Genomic DNA, 20,855 nt, shown 5'->3' with positions numbered 1-20,855 from the left:
ACTCCCAACCTTCTCAGGAATCGGTACTCCTCTGTCTTCTCCATTGGCCAACCAAAGAAGTTACATTGTCCCAGCACATGCCTCTTCCTCCCTTCCTTTGAAGCATAGTCTGTACTCCCCCCATCGCTGCTGCCATATTCTTCCAACCATCTCGGATATCGGTAGTCTTCTGTCTTCTCCATTGGCCAACAAAGGAAGTTACATTGTCTCAGCACCCGCCTCTGCCTCCCTTCCGTCCTCCTTTGAAGCACAGTCTGCACTCCCACATCACTGCTGCCATGTACTCCCAACCTTCTTGGGAATCGGTAGTCTTCTGTCTTCTCCATTGGCCAACCAAAGAAGTTACATTGTCCCAGCACCCGCCTCTTCCTCCCTTCCTTCAAAGCATAGTCTGCACTCCCCCATCACTGCTGCCATATTCTCCCAATCTTCTCTGGAATCAGTAGTCCTCTGTCTTCTCCACTGGCGAGTCAAAGAAGTTACATTGTCCCAGCACCTTCCTTCCTCCCTCCTTAGCACAGTCTGCACTACCCCATCACTGCTGCCATATTCTCTGAACCATCTTGGGAATCGGAAGTCCTCTGTCTTCTCCATTGGCCAACCAAAGAAGTTACATTGTCCCAGCACCTGCCTCTTCCTCCCTTCCTTCCAAGCACAGTCTGTAATCCCCCATCGTTGCTGCCATATTCTCCCTTCTTGGGAATCAGTAGTCCTCTGTCTTTTCCATTGGCCAACCAAGGAAGCTGCATTGTCCCAGCACCCGCCTCTTCCTCTCTTCCTTCCTCCTTTGAAGCAAAGTCTGCTCTCTCCTCGCTTTGCTGCTGCCATATTTTCCCAGCCTTCTTGTCATGCACCTGTATGCAGAGACCGAGATGAGAAGGGTGGCTTTTTGCACAGTTCCCGTCCGACAGTGCCCCTGGATGTTGAGACAGGGTCTGCAGGTGAGAAGGAAAGACTCAAGTGCCAAGGCCTTTATACTGTGGGCAGGAACTGGTGAGCACAAGTATGTGATGAGCAGAGGTAAAGCTGGCAATGCACCGTGAAGATGCCAAGACCAGTTGATGGTGGAGTCAGGTCCCACACCTGGTCAAGTGACAGCTGGATGGATGGACACCAGGACATAAGCAGAGGTCGGTAGCAATTGGGCAGAGAGGTACAGATTCACTAGGCAGAAGCTTGGTCAGAAGTCCAGGCTGGGGTTTGTAGCGGAGGCAGATAGCTAACATGAGCAGGCAAGGGTAACCAGAGAGCAAGGTATGAGAGGAAGTCGGGTCAGTAACACGATCAGGGAAGTGTATCAGGAACAAGGCTAAAGACCATACAGTAAAAAGCTAGTGTGGAGGTCAGGATTAAATAGTCCGCTTGGCGGCAGTGAACATGCACACCATCCACGCGTGTGCATGCTCAAATGTGTGGGCAATGATGAACGTCCAGTCCGTCTTCTATGCTATAGAAATTTGCACGACTATACCTAAGCGTAGCCAGACAGCATATCTTAGCCTGACGGCTGGCACCATTTTCCCAACACTTCTCTAGGATTGGGAGTCCTCCTTGGTTGACCAATGGAAAAAATGGAAGTTACATCGTCCCAGCATCCAGCTTTTCCTCCCAGGAGTAATACCAGAATTCTTTTATTGCGTAGTGTGCATGTGCAGCCATCAGTGTACAATGAATATCTTATTGATAACAGGGGGGTAAAAAGCTTTTACGACAGAAGAGTAATACAAAGACTCCTCCATACAAGGTACAGAGACACAGCGGATCAGTGTCTGTCCTCCCGTACAAGGTACAGAGACACCGTGGATCAGTGTCCATCCTCCCGTACAAGGTACAGAGACACAGCGGATCAGTGCCCATCCTCCCGTACAAGGTACAGAGATACCGCGGATCAGTACCCGTCCTCCCGTACAAGGTACAGAGACTCAGCGGATCAGTGCCCGTCCTCTCGTACAAGGTACAGAGACACAGCGGATCAGTGCCCGTCCTCCCGTACAAGGTACAGAGATACCGCGGATCAGTACCCGTCCTACCGTACAAGGTACAGAGACACAGCGGATCAGTGCCCATCCTCCCGTACAAGGTACAGAGACACAGCGGATCAGTGCCCGTCCTCCCGTACAAGGTACAGAGATACTGCGGATCAGTACCCGTCCTACCGTACAAGGTACAGAGACTCAGCGGATCAGTGCCCGTCCTCCCGTACAAGGTACAGAGACACAGCGGATCAGTGCCCGTCCTCCCGTACAAGGTACAGATACCGCGGATCAGTACCCGTCCTACCGTACAAGGTACAGAGACTCAGCGGATCAGTGCCCGTCCTCCCGTACAAGGTACAGAGACACAGCGGATCAGTGCCCGTCCTCCCGTACAAGGTACAGAGATACCGCCGATCAGTGCCCGTCCTCCCGTACAAGGTACAGAGACACAGCGGATCAGTACCCGTCCTACCGTACAAGGTACAGAGACACAGCGGATCAGTGCCCGTCCTCCCGTACAAGGTACAGAGACACAGCGGATCAGTACCCGTCCTACCGTACAAGGTACAGAGACACAGCGGATCAGTGCCCGTCCTCCCGTACAAGGTACAGAGACACAGCGGATCAGTACCCGTCCTACCGTACAAGGTACAGAGACACAGCGGATCAGTGCCCGTCCTCCCGTACAAGGTACAGAGACACAGCGGATCAGTGCCCGTCCTCCCGTACAAGGTACAGAGACACAGCGGATCAGTGCCCGTCCTCCCGTACAAGGTACAGAGACACAGCGGATCAGTGCCCGTCCTCCCGTACAAGGTACAGATACCGCGGATCAGTGCCCGTCCTACCGTACAAGGTACAGAGACTCAGCGGATCAGTGCCCGTCCTCCCGTACAAGGTACAGAGACACAGCGGATCAGTGCCCGTCCTACCGTACAAGGTACAGAGACACAGCGGATCAGTGCCCGTCCTACCGTACAAGGTACAGAGACTCAGCGGATCAGTGCCCGTCCTCCCGTACAAGGTACAGAGACACAGCGGATCAGTGCCCGTCCTCCCGTACAAGGTACAGATACCGCGGATCAGTACCCGTCCTACCGTACAAGGTACAGAGACTCAGCGGATCAGTGCCCGTCCTCCCGTACAAGGTACAGAGACACAGCGGATCAGTGCCCGTCCTCCCGTACAAGGTACAGAGACACGGCGGATCAGTGCCCGTCCTCCCCTACAAGGTACAGAGACACGGCGGATCAGTGCCCGTCCTCCCATACAAGGTACAGAGACATGGCGGATCAGTGCCGTCCTCCCGTACAAGGTACAGAGACACGGAGGATCAGTGCCCGTCCTCCCGTACAAGGTACAGAGACACGGCGGATCAGTGCCCGTCCTCCCGTACAAGGTACAGAGACACGGCGGATCAGTGCCCGTCCTCCCGTACAAGGTACAGAGACACGGCGGATCAGTGCCCGTCCTTCCGTACAAGGTACAGAGACACGGCGGATCAGTGCCCGTCCTCCCGTACAAGGTACAGAGACACGGAGGATCAGTGCCCGTCCTCCCATACAAGGTACAGAGACACGGCGGATCAGTGCCCGTCCTCCCGTACAAGGTACAGAGACACGGCGGATCAGTGCCCGTCCTCCCGTACAAGGTACAGAGACAGGGCGGATCAGTACCCGTCCTCCCGTACAAGGTACAGAGACAGGGCGGATCAGTACCCGTCCTCCCGTACAAGGTACAGAGACACAGCGGATCAGTGCCCGTCCTCCCGTACAAGGTACAGAGACACAGCGGATCAGTGCCCGTCCTCCCGTACAAGGTACAGAGACACAGCGGATCAGTGCCCGTCCTCCCGTACAAGGTACAGAGACACAGCGGATCAGTGCCCGTCCTCCCGTACAAGGTACAGAGACACAGCGGATCAGTGCCCGTCCTCCCGTACAAGGTACAGAGACACAGCGGATCAGTGCCCGTCCTCCCGTACAAGGTACAGAGACACAGCGGATCAGTGCCCGTCCTCCCGTACAAGGTACAGAGACACAGCGGATCAGTGCCCGTCCTCCCGTACAAGGTACAGAGACACAGCGGATCAGTGCCCGTCCTCCCGTACAAGGTACAGAGACACAGCGGATCAGTGCCCGTCCTCCCGTACAAGGTACAGAGACAAAGCGGATCAGTGCCCGTCCTCCCGTACAAGGTACAGAGACACAGCGGATCAGTGCCCGTCCTCCCGTACAAGGTACAGAGACACAGCGGATCAGTGCCCGTCCTCCCGTACAAGGTACAGAGACAACGCGGATCAGTGCCCGTCCTCCCGTACAAGGTACAGAGACACCGCGGATCAGTACCCGTCCTCTCGTACAAGGTACAGAGACACAGCGGATCAGTGCCCGTCCTCCCGTACAAGGTACAGAGATACCGCGGATCAGTACCCGTCCTACCGTACAAGGTACAGAGACACAGCGGATCAGTGCCCGTCCTCCCGTACAAGGTACAGAGACTCAGCGGATCAGTGCCCGTCCTCCCGTACAAGGTACAGAGACACAGCGGATCAGTGCCCGTCCTCCCGTACAAGGTACAGAGATACTGCGGATCAGTACCCGTCCTACCGTACAAGGTACAGAGACACAGCGGATCAGTGCCCATCCTCCCGTACAAGGTACAGGGACACCGCGGATCAGTACCCGCCCTCCCGTACAAGGTACAGAGACACAGCGGATCAGTGCCCGTCCTCCCGTACAAGGTACAGAGACACAGCGGATCAGTGCCCGTCCTCCCGTACAAGCTACAGAGATACTGCGGATCAGTACCCGTCCTACCGTACAAGGTACAGAGACACAGCGGATCAGTGCCCGTCCTCCCGTAAAAGGTACAGAGACTCAGCGGATCAGTGCCCGTCCTCCCGTACAAGGTACAGAGACACAGCGGATCAGTGCCCGTCCTCCCGTACAAGGTACAGAGATACTGCGGATCAGTACCCGTCCTACCGTACAAGGTACAGAGACACAGCGGATCAGTGCCCATCCTCCCGTACAAGGTACAGGGACACCGCGGATCAGTACCCGCCCTCCCGTACAAGGTACAGAGACACAGCGGATCAGTGCCCGTCCTCCCGTACAAGGTACAGAGACACAGCGGATCAGTGCCCGTCCTCCCGTACAAGGTACAGAGACACAGCGGATCAGTGCCCGTCCTCCCGTACAAGGTACAGAGACACAGCGGATCAGTGCCCGTCCTCCCGTACAAGGTACAGAGACACAGCGGATCAGTGCCCGTCCTCCCGTACAAGGTACAGAGACACGGCGGATCAGTACCCGTCCTCCCGTACAAGGTACAGAGACACGGCGGATCAGTGCCCATCCTCCCGTACAAGGTACAGGGACACCGCGGATCAGTACCCGCCCTCCCGTACAAGGTACAGGGGCACCGCGGATCAGTACCCGCCCTCCCGTACAAGGTACAGAGACACAGCGGATCAGTGCCCGTCCTCCCGTACAAGGTACAGAGACACAGCGGATCAGTGCCCGTCCTCCCGTACAAGGTACAGAGACACAGCGGATCAGTGCCCGTCCTCCTGTACAAGGTACAGAGACACAGCGGATCAGTGCCCGTCCTCCCGTACAAGGTACAGAGACACAGCGGATCAGTGCCCGTCCTCCCGTACAAGGTACAGAGACACAGCGGATCAGTGCCCGTTCTCCCATACAAGTGGATCAGTGTACAATGCAGAGTATATAGCATATTTCTTACCTACTTCTGTTTGGTAGATATTGGGAGAGGCCAAGCCTGTTTGCTTTGTAAGGCGCATTGTAGAAGCACAACTCAAAACATTTTCAATGGTCCAGTGCCATGAAAAAGTATTCATACCCCTTTTGTTTTAGTGAGCTAATATTTCTTCATTGTTTTTCACTTTGATTTATATTGTGTTGTTGTTTATCATAGAGGAATCACATACAGTGCTTATATAGTTTAATATCATGATATAAATGGGGGGGGGGGAGGGAGCGATGTACCGTCTCTAGCATTTTCCATACTTTTCAGGAACACTTTGGGTATTCAGCCAGCAGACTCTCATATACACGACTATCACAGTATATTATAAAGACAGTAGGGGAGATTTACTAAAGCTGGAGCACCCAGAATCTAGTGCATATGTGCATGGGAGCCAATCAGCTTCTAAGTTCAGCTTGTTCAATTAAGCATTGACAATAAAACCTGGAAGCTGATTGGTTTCTATGTAGGGTTGCACCAGATTTTGCACTCTCCAGCTTTAGTAAATAACCCCCAGTGTTTCATAGTAGATCTTGCACATATAGTAGCGCAGGGGATCCGGCGCTTTTATATTAAAGTATATACAGTGCCTTGAAAAAGTATTCATACCCCTTGAAATTTTCCACACTTTGTTATGTTACAACCAAAAATATAAATGTATTTTATTGGGATTTTATGTGATAGACCAACACAAAGTGGCACATAATTGTGAAGTGGAAGGAAAACGATAAATGGTTTTCCAAATAAATATGTGAAAAGTGTGGGGGGCATTTGTATTCAGCCCCCTGGAGTCAATACTTTGTAGAACCTCCTTTCTCTACAATTACAGCTGCAAGTCTTTTTGGGGATGTCTCTACCAGCTTTGCACATCTAGAGAGGGACATTTTTGCCCATTCTTCTTTGTAAAATATCTCAGGTTCTGTCAGATTGGATGGAGAGCGTCTGTGAACAGCAATTTTCAAGTCTTGCCACAGATTCTCGATTGGATTTAGGTCTGGACTGTGACTGGACCATTCTAACACATGAATATGCTTTGATGTAAACCATTCCATTGTAGCTCTGGCTGTATGTTTCGGGTCGTTGTCCTGCTGGAAGGTGAACCTCCGCCCCAGTCTCAAGTCTCTTAAAGACTCTAACAGGTTTTCTTCTAAGATTGCCCTGTATTTGTTTCCATCCATCTTCCCATCAACTCTGACCAGCTTCCCTGTCCCTGATGAAGAAAAGCATCTCCACCACATGATGCTGCCACCACCATGTTTCACGGTGGGGATGGTGTGTTCAGGGTGATGTGCAGTGTTAGTTTTCCACCACACATAGCGTTTTGCTTTTAGGCCAAAAAGTTGAATTTTGGTCTCATCTGACCAGAGCACCTTCTTCCACATGTTTGCTGTGTCCCCCACATGGCTTCTTACAAACTGCAAATGGGACTTCTTATGGCTTTCTTTCACCAATGTCTTTCTTCTTGTCACTCTTCCATAAAGGTCAGATTTGTGGAGAACACGACTAATGCCGCGTACACACGAGCGGACTTTACGTCAGACTTTGCCCGGCGGACTGGATTTCGTCGGACAATTCGATCGTGTGGGGGCTCCAGCGGACTTTGTTTTCTCAAAAGTTGGACGGACTTAGATTTGAAACATGTTTTAAATCAATCCGTCTAAATCGAGTCCGGTCGAAAAGTCAGCTCGTCTGTATGCTAGTTCGATGGACAAAAAGCCATGCTAGGGCAGCTATTGGCTACTGGCTATGAACTTCCTTGTTTTAGTCCAGTCGTACGTCATCACGTACGAATTCGACGGACTTTGGTTGATTGTGTGTAGGCAAGTCCGTTCATTCAGAAAGTCCGTTGAAAAGTCCGCCGGGCAAAGTCTGCCGTAAAGTCCGCTCGTGTGTACGCGGCATAATAGTTGTCCTGTGGACAGATTCTCCCACCTGAGCTGTGGATCTCTGCAGCTCCTCCAGAGTTACCATGGACCTCTTGGCTGCTTCTCTGATGAATGTTCTCCTTGCCCGGCCGGTCAGTTTAGGTGGACGGCCATGTCTTGGTAGGTTTGCAGTTGTGCCATACTCTTTCCATTTTCAGATGATGGATTGAACAGAGCTCCGTGAGATGTTCAAAGCTTTGGAGATTGTTTTTTAACCTAACCCTGCTTTATACTTCACAACTTTATCCCTGACCTGTCTGGTGTGTTCCTTGGCCTTCATGATGCTGTTTGTTCACTAAGGTTCTCTAACAAACCTCTGAGGGCTTCACAGAACAGCTGTATTTATACGGAGATTAAATTACACACAGGTGGACTCTATTTACTAATTAGGTGATTTCTGAAGGCAATTGGTTCCACTAGATTTTAGTTAGGGGTATCAGAGTAAAAGGGAGCTGAATACAAATGCCCCCCCCCCCACACCTTTTACAGATTTATTTGTAAAAAATGTTGTAAACCATTTATCATTTTCCTTCCACTTCACAATTATGTGCCACTTTGTGTTGGTCTATCACAGAAAATCCCAATAAAATACATTTACATTCTTGGTTGTAACGTTTTGTGGATAATTTCAAGGGCTATGAATACCTTTTCACGGCACTGTATATCGATCAGAACAAAAGGGGGGGTAAGAGAGAAGTTAATGGGGATTTATATACAGCTTTAATGATATGACAGGGGATGGCTGTAACACGACCGCGCGTTCTGTTTAGCATGTTTTCTGGTATAGAATTCCTGGCTGTATAATAACATATAAAGGTCGGTGTGAAATCGCCTTAAGCGACAAAATGTCTTGTGTGTGTCATTTCAGTGTTTCAGCCAAAAGCTGACGCAGCCTTCCTGCGAGATAAACCGATCGGAGATTTCGGCGAATGTCGGAGCCGCGCTCTGTGCCCTCGTCCCACCTCCCCAAATGGCTTTATAATTCAGCTGTGAATTATGGTCCCAGCAGACTGTCAGCCTCTGAGCCCAGGGCTCCCCGCAGCCATCCAGATTGTTGGAAGAGTGTTTAACTCATTTGCCTAAACTGGTGTCTGCGGGCCGCACTCCACCGCCATTTACATTGTAATGCAATTTGGGAGCCAGCGGGACACCTGAACACAGGAGGAGGAGGGGAGGAGGGGGACAACAATGATCTGGGAGGAGGAGGAGGAGGAGGAGAAGGAGGAGGAGGAGGAGGAGGGGGACAGAGCAAAGGATGAGCCGGCACATTCTGTCACATAAATGGATGAGGAATAGAAGAGCCAAAGTTCCAAAGAAAAGGATTTCCTACACAATCAACATTCCATCTAATGAAATACACCCATTAAATTGTCATTATTGTGCTCCGTTATATAGCTCTGACATATACCGCAGTGCTGTACAGAGAACACAGAGCCAGTCACATCAGTCTCTGTACAGAGGAGCTTACACTCTAATGTCCCCCCCACAGTCACACACTATTATTATTATACATCTATATAGCTCTGACATATACTGCAGTGCTGTACAGAGAAGACGGAGCCAGTCACATCAGTCTCTGTACAGAGGAGCTTACACTCTAATGTCCCCCCCACAGTCACACACTATTATTATTATACATCTATATAGCTCTGACATATACTGCAGTGCTGTACAGAGAAGACGGAGCCAGTCACATCAGTCTCTGTACAGAGGAGCTTACACTCTAATGTCCCCCCCACAGTCACACACTATTATTATTATACATTTACAGTATCTCACAAAAGTGAGTACACCCCTCACATTTTTGTAAATATTGTCTTCTATCTTTTCATGTGACAACACTGAAGAAATGACACTTGTCTACAATGTAAAGTAGTGAGTGTACAGCTTGTATAACAGTGTAAATTTGCTGTCCCCTCAAAAGAACTCAACACACAGCCATTAATGTTCTGTTCTGAGTGGAACCTGTCCTGTTATACCTCTGTATGGTCTTGGCCACCGTGCTGCAGCTCAGTTTCAGGGTCTTGGCAATCTTCTTATAGCCTAGGCCAGTGATGGTGAACCTTGGCTCCCCAGATGTTTTGGAACTACATTTCCCATGATGCTCTTGCACTCTACAGTGTAGTTGAGCATCATGGGAAATGTAGTTCCAAAACATCTGGAGTGCCAAGGTTCGCCATCACTGGCCTAGGCCATCTTTATGTAGAGCAACAATTCTCTTTTTCAGATCCTTCAGAGAGTTCTTTGCCATGAGGTGCCATGTTGAACTTCCAGTGACCAGTATGAGAGAGTGAGAGCGATAACACCAAATTTAACACACCTGCTCCCCATTCACACCTGAGACCTTGTAACACTAACGAGTCACATGACACCAGGGAGGGAAAAAGGCTAATTGGGCCCAATTTGGACATTTTCACTTAGGGGTGTACTCACTTTTGTTGCCAGCGGTTTAGACATTAATGGCTGTGTGTTGAGTTATTTTGAGGGGACAGTAAATTTACACTGTTATACAAGCTGTACACTCACTACTTTACATTGTAGACAAGTGTCATTTCTTCAGTGTTGTCACATGAAAAGATAGAAGAAAATATTTACAGAAATGTGAGGGGTGTACTTACGTTTGTGAGATACTTTATATAGCTCTGACATGTGCTGTACAGAGATCATTGAGCCAATCATGTCAGTCTCTGTACCAGAGGAGCTTACACTCTAATGTCCCCTCCCCCACGGTCGCACACTATGATAGTCTCATTCTCAGAATGCTGAACTGACAAGACCGTCTGGTTCCTGCAGAGTTCCTGTCCTAAGGTGACAACACTCACTCACTGTATAGGAGCAGCGTTGTCACCCTAGGACAGGACCACAGAACACCCCCCCCCCCCCTCCTTTTCACAGGGAGGTGGGTGTATTGTAGTTCACAGAAGAGAATTGGATAATGTTTTTTTGGCTTTTAGATACATTTTATAGTGTCAGCTTCTGAAGACCTCAGACAGAAGGTTCAGCAGGAGGGTCACACGACCCGCCCACCAGGAACTCTGCGGGAACTGGGCCGTCTTGTCAGTCCGGCATTTCCTGAATGCCGCGACCTTCTCTCGATTCGTATCAATTATTTCCCCCCCCCCGATAAATGAATCTCCAGTAATTTTTTGCAGATTTTATTAACGATATAACATCACAACCAGAAATATTTTGTTACATTGTTGCCGCTTGCATTCATTTTGAGCCGAACAGTCATCGATTGTCAGGGACGCGCGGTTGTTTTGGCGGGTCCTCTATGTGGGAGAGCCCCGGCCACCCATCGCAGGGACAATCTCTGAGAACAATAGCAGACAGCGGGATACAAGGCTGAGGAATGAGAAGGAATCCTGAACATGGTGTCACTGGACATCCCCGTCCTGCCTCTTCTATTTACTGCTCTCTTCACATGCAGACAAGGACATTGTGCGGTCCTGACATTCCTCACTGACACCCGCTGACCCCCAGAAAGACCATTATAAACAGGACACAGTGACATGATGACCCCCCCTGCCATCCGGTGTCAGGATTCCCACTAGACAAGGTCTGGGATACATACTTATCAGTTATCAGAAATATTAACCGCGTCGCCACTAGCAACCGGCGCCAAGAAAACGATCGCTTGAGCGCCAACTCACTAGATGGGTTATGGTGGTAAGGAGGGCCAAAAGGAACCAAAAATTCTCCATGGAACCAGAGAGGAGCACAGCAGAACCTTCCTAGGACACAAGAAATCTCCAGGTCTCCCTCCCATCAGATATTTCCAAAAATAACAAGTTTTTTAAGAATACGTTTTAAAAAATATAATTTTAGGTCTGAAGGTTACTTAAACCACCCAAACATACTGTAGATAGCCAACGTGTCAACCCTTAAAATTGTGTGTGCTCATGGCAACAAACTTCAGGAACCCTATATCTTGCATAGGGGACACTTTAAAAGCCCCCCTACAGGTCACCACCAGTTTAGAAATGACCATGAATAACGGGCCTAGAATTATTGCTCTCATTCTGACGTGTGCGGCGGCGGCGGCGGCAATATGCAACGTGTATCGCCATCAACGTTTTCATGAATAGGTGCCCCCTCCTGACACCTGCATTTATGTTCATGCATGTACAGTGCCTTGAAAAAGTATTCATACCCCTTGAAATTGTCATGTCAAAAACGGAAATGTCATTTATTGGGATTTTATGTGATAGACCAACACAAAGTGGCTCATAATTGTGAAGTGGAAGGAAAATGATAAATGGTTTTCAACATTTTTTTACAAATAAATATGTGAAACGTGTGTGGTGGGGGGAGCATTTGTATGGCGCCCCCCTTAGTTAATACTTTGTAGAACCTCCTTTCTCTGCAATTAGAGCTGCAAGTCTTTTTGGGGATGTCTCTACCAGCTTTGCACATCTAGAGAGGGACATTTTTGCCCATTCTTCTTTGTAAAATATCTCAAGCTCTGTCAGATTGGATGGAGAGCGTCTGTGAACAGCAATTTTCAAGTCTTGCCAAAAAATTCAATTTTGGTCTCATCTGACCAGAGCACCTTTTTCCACATGTTTGCTGTGTCCCCCACATGGCTTCTCACAAACTGCAAACAGGACTTCTTATGACTTTCTTTCACCAATGACTTTCTTCTTGTCACTCTTCCATAAAGGTCAGATTTGTGGAGAACACGACTAATAGTTGTCCTGTGGACAGATTCTCCCACCTGAGCTGTGGATCTCTGCAGCTCCTCCAGAGTTACCATGGACCTCTTGGCTCTTCTCTGATGAATGTTCTCCTTGCCCGGCTGGTCAGTTTAGGTGGACGGCCATGTCTTGGTAGGTTTGCAGTTGTGCCATACTCTTTCCATTTTCGGATGATGGACTGAACAGAGCTCCGTGAAATGTTCAAAGCTTGGGAGATTTTAAATTTAAATTAAATAATTTGAATTAATTTTAAATTTCTCCACAATATTATCCCTGACCTGTCTGGTGTGTTCCTTGGCCTTCATGATGCCGTTTGTTCACTAAGGTTCTCCAACAAACCTCTGAGGGCTTCACAGAACAGCTGTATTTATACTGAGATTAAATGGCACACAGGTGGACTCTACTTACTAATTAGGTGACTTCTGAAGGCAATTGGTTCCACTAGATTTGAGTTAGGGGTATCAGAGTAAAGGGGGCTGAATACAAATGCCCCCCACAATTTTGACATATTTATTTGTAAAAAAAAAAAAAAAAATTGAAAACCATTTATCATTTTCCTTCCACCTCACAATTATGTGCCACTTTGTGTTGGTCTATCACATAAAATCCCAATAAAATACATTTACATTTTTGGTTGTAACATGACAAAAATTTGGAAAATATCAAGGTCATGTCCACCTCCACCCCAAGACTTTCAAGGTAGGCCCGAGGACCCACACCCTACTCATCACACAGTGACAAACGTGTAACACATCAAACTCATGCATGACGACGACTCATCCAGGAGGTCATAAAAGAACCCAGAACAAAATCTAAAGATTTGCAGGCCTCACTTGCCTCAGGTAAGATCAGTGTTCATGATTCAACAATAAGAAAGAGACTGGGCAAAAATGGCAATCATGGGAGAGTTCCAAGCCCAAAGCCACTGCTGACCAAAAAGAACACAAAGGCTCATCTCACATTTACCAAAAAACATCTTGATTATCCCCAAGAATTTTAGGCAAATATTCTGTGGACTTATGAGACAAAAATTTAACTTTTTGGAAGGTGTGCGTCCCGTTACATCTGGCATAAAACTAATACAGCATTTCATAACAAGAACATCATACCAACAGTCAGACATGGTGGTGGTAGCGTGATGGTCTGGGGCTGCTTTGCAGTTTCTGGGCGACTTACCATAGTTGATGGAAACAAGCTCTACCAGAAAATCCTAAAGGAGAATGTCCGGCCATTAGTTCGTGACCTCAAACTCAAGTGCACTTGGGTTATGCAGCAGGACAATGATCCGAAACACAACAGCAAGTCCACCTCCAAATGGTTCAAACAAAGCAAAATTTAGGTTTTGGAGTGGCCTAGTCAAAGCCCCTGGACTTAAATCCAATTGAGATGCTGTATAATGACCTTACACAGGCCGTTCATCCACGAAAACTTCCAATGTGGCTGAATTAAAACAATTCTGCAAAGAAGAGTGGGCCAAAATTGCTCCACAGCAATGTGAAAGACTCATTGCCAGTTATCGCAAACGCTTGATTGCAGTTGTTGCCGCCAAGGGTGGCACAACCAGTTATTAGGTTTAGGGGGCAATTACTTTTTCACATAAAGCTAGGCAGGTTTGGACAGCTTTTTTGCCTTCATCAATGAAGCCATCATTTAAAAACTGAATTTTTTATTTACTCGGGTTATCTCTGTGTAAATACTCTAAACTTCCAAAATACCTAAATCTGGGGTCACATGACACTCCGGCAATCAGGCCTTCTTTTCACTTTCCATTAATGTAAAGCATCATAGATCCAGATTAAAGTGTCACTAAACCCAGGAGCCCGCAGTCACTATATCTGGTCTCCCATAGGTACACAGAACATGGAAATGCAATTATTTTACTAAATATAAACTGATAAATACCTTTTCTCATCAGCAGTATATAGCAGTCTTGCGACTTCTAGCAGTGTTCAGCCAAGCACTGGTTAAAGCTTGTAGGAGGAGTTTTCTGACTGTCCTATGAGACTGAAAGACGCCTGACCCTCTGTCTTGACAGTGCTGATTGGCCCTGTGCTGATCACACGCACTCTCCCAAGAGAAAAAAAAAAACTCTCTAGCAATACACACCAAACTGAGCATGTGCAGCCTGACTCCATGGACTCTGTGTTATCAGGAAATGATCAGGGCACAGTGAAAAAAAGGGAGGATCGGAGAATCAAACACAATGCAGAGGAATAACCCCTTAGGTTCCACAGTCAGTATAACAAGCATGCTTTACTGCATATACAGACTGATTTTACGATGGTGGGTTTAGTAACACTTTAAGTTCTCTAAAACTTTATTGATCACAACAAGAGGTCAGAAGAGCACACCAACGTGCTTCTGGATCCCAACGTTCCCCCTTCATCAAGGCTTATAAGCTCACAATATCTGATGAGAAGACTGGACATGCAACCATATTTATCCTTTACTTTTATTTAGCAATTTTTGTCCACTTTTCCATTTAGCCATTTCCGGTGTATAAATCAGCAAACCAACATACAGTACAATATCCATTCCGGATAACTAACTGTTGAACAAACGAAGATCATTTTACTCAAACTGGCCCAGCTGTGTTTGGTTGTCATCATCCAGCCCGTCTCCATCTCGAAGATGGTTACAAAAAGTCCCGCCGGGGACCTCACACTATCCAGCAGATCAGGAAAACAAGGCATTCTCCAAGGGCAGTGGCTCCATGATGTCCAGTTTGCGAGCGTCGCGTCCCTGTTCCACGACCTCCAGCCGCAGGCGTGGCTGCTTCCTCTCCACTCCATCCTCTTCCCTCTCTAGTTCTTTCAGTAAGTGCTTGTCTGAGTCCTCCACGGCTATCCTCACTGTGCAGCCCCGCGGGAGGAGGTCCTGTTCATAGGCAGCCGCCAACTGATTGACGACCCGCCTCTCCACCTGAAGGGACAGAGCAAAGTAACATTATATATAGCAGACGTCACTGAGCAGAGGAAGGGCAGGCTGGGAACTATGAAAAATGGTGGTATGGAAGGGTGGGGTGACAACAACCAATCAGATTTATTTGCTGAAACCTGATTTCTGATTGGTTACAATGGCTTACTGCACTATGCCCTGGTCAGAATGCTATGGCTGATCATTATATATCTGGGAAGGTTGTCATGTATCCAGGTCATGGTAGAACTAGTAATAGTTGGTGTCATGTAATCAGGTCATGCTAGATTTAGTAGTAGTTGGTCTCCTGTAGATCTTAGTAGTAGTTGGTCTAATGTATCCAGGTCATGGTAGATCTAGTAGTAATTGGTCTCCTGTATCCAGGTCATGGTACAGCTAGCAGTAGTTGGTCTCCTGTATCCAGGTCATGGTAGATCTAGTAGTGGTTGGTCTCATGTATCCAGGTCATGGTAGATCTAGTAGTGGTTGGTCTCATGTATCCAGGTCATGGTAGATCTAATAGTGGTTGGTCTCATGTATCCAGGTCATGGTAGATCTAGTAGTGGTTGGTCTCATGTATCCAGGTCATGGTAGATCTAGTAGTGGTTGGTCTAATATATCCAGGTCATGTTAGATCTAGTAATAGTTGGTCTCATGTATCCAGGTCATGTTAGATCTAGTAGTAGTTGGTCTCATGTATCCAGGTCATGGTAGATCTAGTATTGGTTGGTCTCATGTATCCAGGTCATGGTAGATCTAGTATTGGTTGGTCTCATGTATCCAGGTCATGGTAGATCTAGTAGTGGTTGGTCTCATGTATCCAGGTCATGTTAGATCTAGTAGTGGTTGGTCTCATGTATCCAGTTCATGTTAGATCTAGTAGTAGTTGGTCACATTCAGCTGGACTTGTTCTGTAATATTGAAGACGTTGTGAAGCTTCTCCAAGTCACTACTTATTCTCCAAGAACTGCTTTGCTTTTTGGGGTATCTTCCTTACACTAAATCGAAGAACTGGCTTACAGAAGCTAAGAAACATCTCCAACATTACAGGACAAGATCAGCCGACTGTGACCAACTACTACTAGATGCACTTTATATAGTTTATACAACACTATTAAGTAAAAGGTTGACTTTAGGTAATCCCACAGTGGTTGGTTCTTTAGAAATCCTAAAATGTTTGAAGTTCCTTGTTCATCCTCCATATTTATAGAATATGGAATGGAAGGACAGCCTTCCCTCATTATACTGGATCTAATACCTCATACTTGATGGAGCGGGCGCCATAATGGACGTTGTACCCATCGGCCAGGACATCTATCACCTCGATGTCCCACAGTAGAGTGATCTCATGTCGTTCTTTGGCCTGAGGAGGACAGGAGACAGGAGATCTGTTAGTAGAATCCAAATGAATGGCAGAGGATTAAAAGGTACATACATCATACCGATGGATTAAATCTGTCCAGAGAGCGGAAGCGATGGTGTGAAGAGGAAATGTAGAGGAAACAGAGAAAAAGTAACAAGAGAGGAAAAGAAGGAAAGAATAGAGCTGACCATACACTGGTAGAAGTTTATTGAAATTTCTTTGTTTTAGGAATGTTTTGTTCTACTTTATAATTCTTAGTGGGATCAAATCGATGGCCGTTTTCGTGATGAGAAAATCTGAAGGGGCAGGATGGAACATTTTTCTCGAATAAAAAGCTTCACATAGCGAATTTGGTTTTCATTTGTCAAAGTCCATCACTCCAAAATCGAATGTTAAAAGCTAATGTATTTTTTTAAAGTACGTTCAAACGACATCATCGAATATACTGTAAGAACATTCGTATGAACGTCCCTTGGAAAATCTGCTAGTGTACGGCAAGCTTAAGAGAGGGAGGGAGGGCAAGAAAGAAAGGGGAGGGAGGAGAGCAGAGGAGAAGACAGAAGTGAATAGTGCAGAGAAGAAGGGGGGGGGCAGAGAAAAGTAAAAGAGAAGTGTAGAAGACAGCAGAGCAGAGAATGGGACAGGAGAGGAGAGCAGAGGAGAAGATTGGACAGCAGATCAGAAAAGAGAGCAGAACAGAGGACAGGAGAGCAGATGAGAGCGGAGCAGAGAAGGGGACAGGGCAGTAGAGGAGAGAAGAGCAGTGGACAAGAGAGCAGAGCAGAGAATGTGACAGACAGAACAGGAGAGGAGAGGAAAGGAGTGGACAGGAGAGCAGAGAAGAGAGTAGAGCAGATGAGAGGAGAGCAAAAGGAGAGAACAGGGTAGAGCACAGGAGAGCAGAGAAGGAGGACAGAAGAGCAGAAGAGTGGACAGGAGAGAGGAGTGGAGAGCAAAGGAGAGAACAGGAGAGCAGAGCAGAGATGGGAACAGGAGAGCAAAGGAGAGAAGAGCAGAGTACGAAAGAAAGCGGAGCAGAGAAGGAGACAGGACAGCAGAGGAGAGCAGAGGAAAGAAGAGCAAAGGACAAGAGAGCAGAGCAGAGAAGGAGACAGGACAGCGGAGAAAAAGTCAGGAGAGAAAAGCAGAGCACAGGGGAGAGAACAGGAGAGAAGAACAGAGGAAAGGAAAGGCAGCAGAGAAGAGGACAGGAGAGACGAGCAGAAGCGAGGAGAGGACAGAAGACTAAAGAAAAGAACAAAGGGAAGGAATGGAGAGCAAAGAAGGTTACAAGAGAGGAGAGCAGATGAGATGACAGCAGAGGAGAACGCACGGGGAAAGCAGATGAGAAGGCTGGAGAGAAGAACAGATTAGAGGAGAGGACAGAAGAGAAGAACAATGAAAGGGACAAGAGATGAGAGCAGATTAGAGGAGAGGAGAGCAGATAAGAGGACAGGGGAGGAGGGCAGAGAAGAGGAGAGGAGAGCATAGAAGAGAAGAGGAGAGGAGACAAGAGTGGATAGCTGAGAAGATGAGAGTAGAGGTGAGGCAAGCAGAGAAGAGGAAAAGAGAGAGGAGAGCTGGGAAGAGGAAAGTAGAGGTCAGCAGAGGAGAGAAGAGAAGAGAAAAGGCGAGGAGAGAGGAAAGAAGAGGAGAGCTGGGAAGAGGTGAGAAGAGAAGAGGAGAGCTGAGAAGAGGAGACAAGAGAAAAGGAGGGGAGAGAAGAGAAGAAGAGAGAAGAGGTGAGGCAAACAGAGAAGGAGGAGAAGAGAGAGGAGAGCTGGGAAGGGGGGAGGAGAGGCCAGCATTAAATAGGAGAGCTGAGAAGAGGTGATAAGAGAAGAGGAGAGAAGAGAAAAGGAGAGAGGAAAGAAGAGAGCTGAGAAGAGGAGAAGAGAAAATGAGAGGAGAGAAGAGGAGAGAAGAGGAGAAGAGGGAGGAGAGCCGGGAAGAGGAGAGTAGAGGCCAGCAGAGAAAAGGAGAGGAGAGAAGAGAAAAGAAGAGGAGAGAATAGTAGAGGCGAGCAGAGAAGAGAGAAGAGAGCTGGGAAGAGGAGAGTAGAGGCAAGCAGAGAAGAGGAGAGCTGAGAAGAGAAAAGGAGAGGAGAGAGGAGAGAAGGGGAGAGTAGAGTAGAGGTGAGCAGAGAAGAGAAAAGAGAGAGGAGAGCTTGAAAGAGGAGAGCGGAGAAGAAAAAGGAGAAGAGAGAGGAGAGAAGAGGAGAGTAGAGGCAAGCAGAGAAGAGAGAGGAGAGGGAGTGTGGGAGGGAACAGATGGATCACCTTAATATAAAACATCCATTTTATAAATCTGGATCCTGAATAGACTTTGTAATTAGACATCCACATGAGTGATATGAAGGGTCTGCTTCCTGCGGAGGGCTGTGCTGCTCACTCTGATCCGGCTCTCTATAGGCCATTTATGCCATTTTACAGCCTGTGGATTCTAATTGCCTGACATGGCTTGTCGCTACTACTGGGAAAATGTACAAATCTGTACAGGAAGTACAATCACTACATAATATGGAACAGCAAAAATGCAAACTGTGTATCACAAATTATTTCCAGCATTGTGTAACTTTAACACCAATACCGCAACATGTGTACGGACTACAAATCCTCCACAATTTCCCGGAGACGGGTCGGAGCTGGGGATGATACAATGCACAATAATCCTGTCCTGCTTCTACTGACATAATTACCTTCTCACTCCGGGAAGGAACTGTGTGTCCTGTTCTATGTCAGGGGTGACCCCTAGGAATCAATGACAGGTCTGTTCTGAGCACCAAGACAAAACAACAGACTATTCTGTGATAATGAGCCGCTCTCAGGGGACGCCAGAGGGTCACCCCAAGACCAGGAACCCCGCCGAGAACCCTCACCCCAAGATCACCAGCAATTATCTCAGCTCCGCATTGTTTAACCTGCCCAGTGCTAACAATGAGAGGACCTGTCTGACCCGCACATCAGTCTGCAGAAGAGGAGCTTACACTCTAATGCCCCCCCCCAGTCACACACTATTATTATACATTTATATAGCTCTGACATATACCGCGGTGCTGTACAGAGAACACTGAGCCAGTCACATCAGTCTCTGTACCAGAGGAGCTTACACTCGAATCACCCCCCCCCCAGACACACACTATTATACATTATACATTTATACAGCTCTTTTTTGCATTGATATATTGATATATCTTTATTATATTTTATTATATACTATAAATAGGAATATTGGTACCAAGTTTATTGTTATTAATATTTTCATGAATACAAATATTAATTTAGCGTGATCCTCATTTTTATTACCATTATATTGATTACCAATACTATTATCGGTCGAATATCTCCACTTCTTTGATCACACTTTTACTGATAGCAGATCAATTTCTCCAACAGTTTGAATCCTTTGTTACAATGTTTTGTTTTTATCTATAATTGTTCTTTTATTAATGTCTTTTTATTTTTTTTTATTGTGTTACGTGTTAGCCCCGATGAAGAGAGAGGGGGGCGCAGAATTACAGCCCTCGAGCCACGTAGTTTTTGCAAACAATTGATAATTAGAATCAATATGGATTTGAATTTTACGATGTGGTGCTTCGACCCTATATACACTAAGGTGAGTATTGTACAAGTTTGCAAATGAGATGAGATGACGGCGTTCAAGGTTAGTTGTGTGAACTTTCCAACTGTCGCACGGCTGCAGTGTTTGCTGGGTAACATTAGCCTGTCTAGAACCGCTCTCTAAGGTAGGCCCCCGACATTTTCGGCAGTGCGGGGTGAGCAGCGGGGGGAGTACAGGGATAGCTTCGTTGATGATACAAGCCGGATACACTGGATCGCCGTGGGTCCGCAGGTTTACTCCTCTTTGGGGATCATTTAGAGGCAGTGCGGAGTTGTCGGCGTGTTAAGCGGCGGCCCGGGCGCGCTCACAAAGCCTCATTCTTATGCTCTTATTGTGATGAAAGGTTGCAGCGGGCGTCTGGGGTGCAGTTACGGCCGCGGGGTTGTCCGCTCGTAGCTGTCCTCTGACACTGGCCGCTTATTACACGCCCCGAGGGGAGCGCTTCGGCCCGCTGGTCGTCATGGAAACCAGAACGGCGGGGTCAGTTAGGCGGTGTGTGCTCTCCGGCATCTGACGCCGGGCTCTTTAAAAGGAATCTGTACTGTGGGAAGTGTGCGGGCTGCTACCGCCAACCCAGGAAATGCAG

The 20,855-nt window shown here is 47.6% G+C and overlaps 1 protein-coding gene across 1 annotated transcript in view; it reads right to left on the bottom strand.

Annotated features, from left to right (window-relative positions):
• Window positions 1–14,803: 14,803 nt before the first annotated feature.
• The window catches only part of CLPB (ClpB family mitochondrial disaggregase), a gene marked incomplete in the record, with an annotated part of 104,880 nt that continues 98,828 nt past the window's right edge, over window positions 14,804–20,855 (bottom strand). Inside the window, 2 exon segments of the mRNA XM_073612636.1 lie at window positions 14,804–15,291; window positions 16,544–16,648. Of these exon segments, the coding sequence (XP_073468737.1) occupies window positions 15,046–15,291; window positions 16,544–16,648 (351 nt within the window).

This window comes from Aquarana catesbeiana, linkage group LG02 (assembly GCF_042186555.1).
Source record: "Aquarana catesbeiana isolate 2022-GZ linkage group LG02, ASM4218655v1, whole genome shotgun sequence".
Lineage (NCBI taxonomy): Eukaryota > Metazoa > Chordata > Amphibia > Anura > Ranidae > Aquarana > Aquarana catesbeiana.
This window is presented reverse-complemented; position numbering and strand designations above follow the sequence as displayed.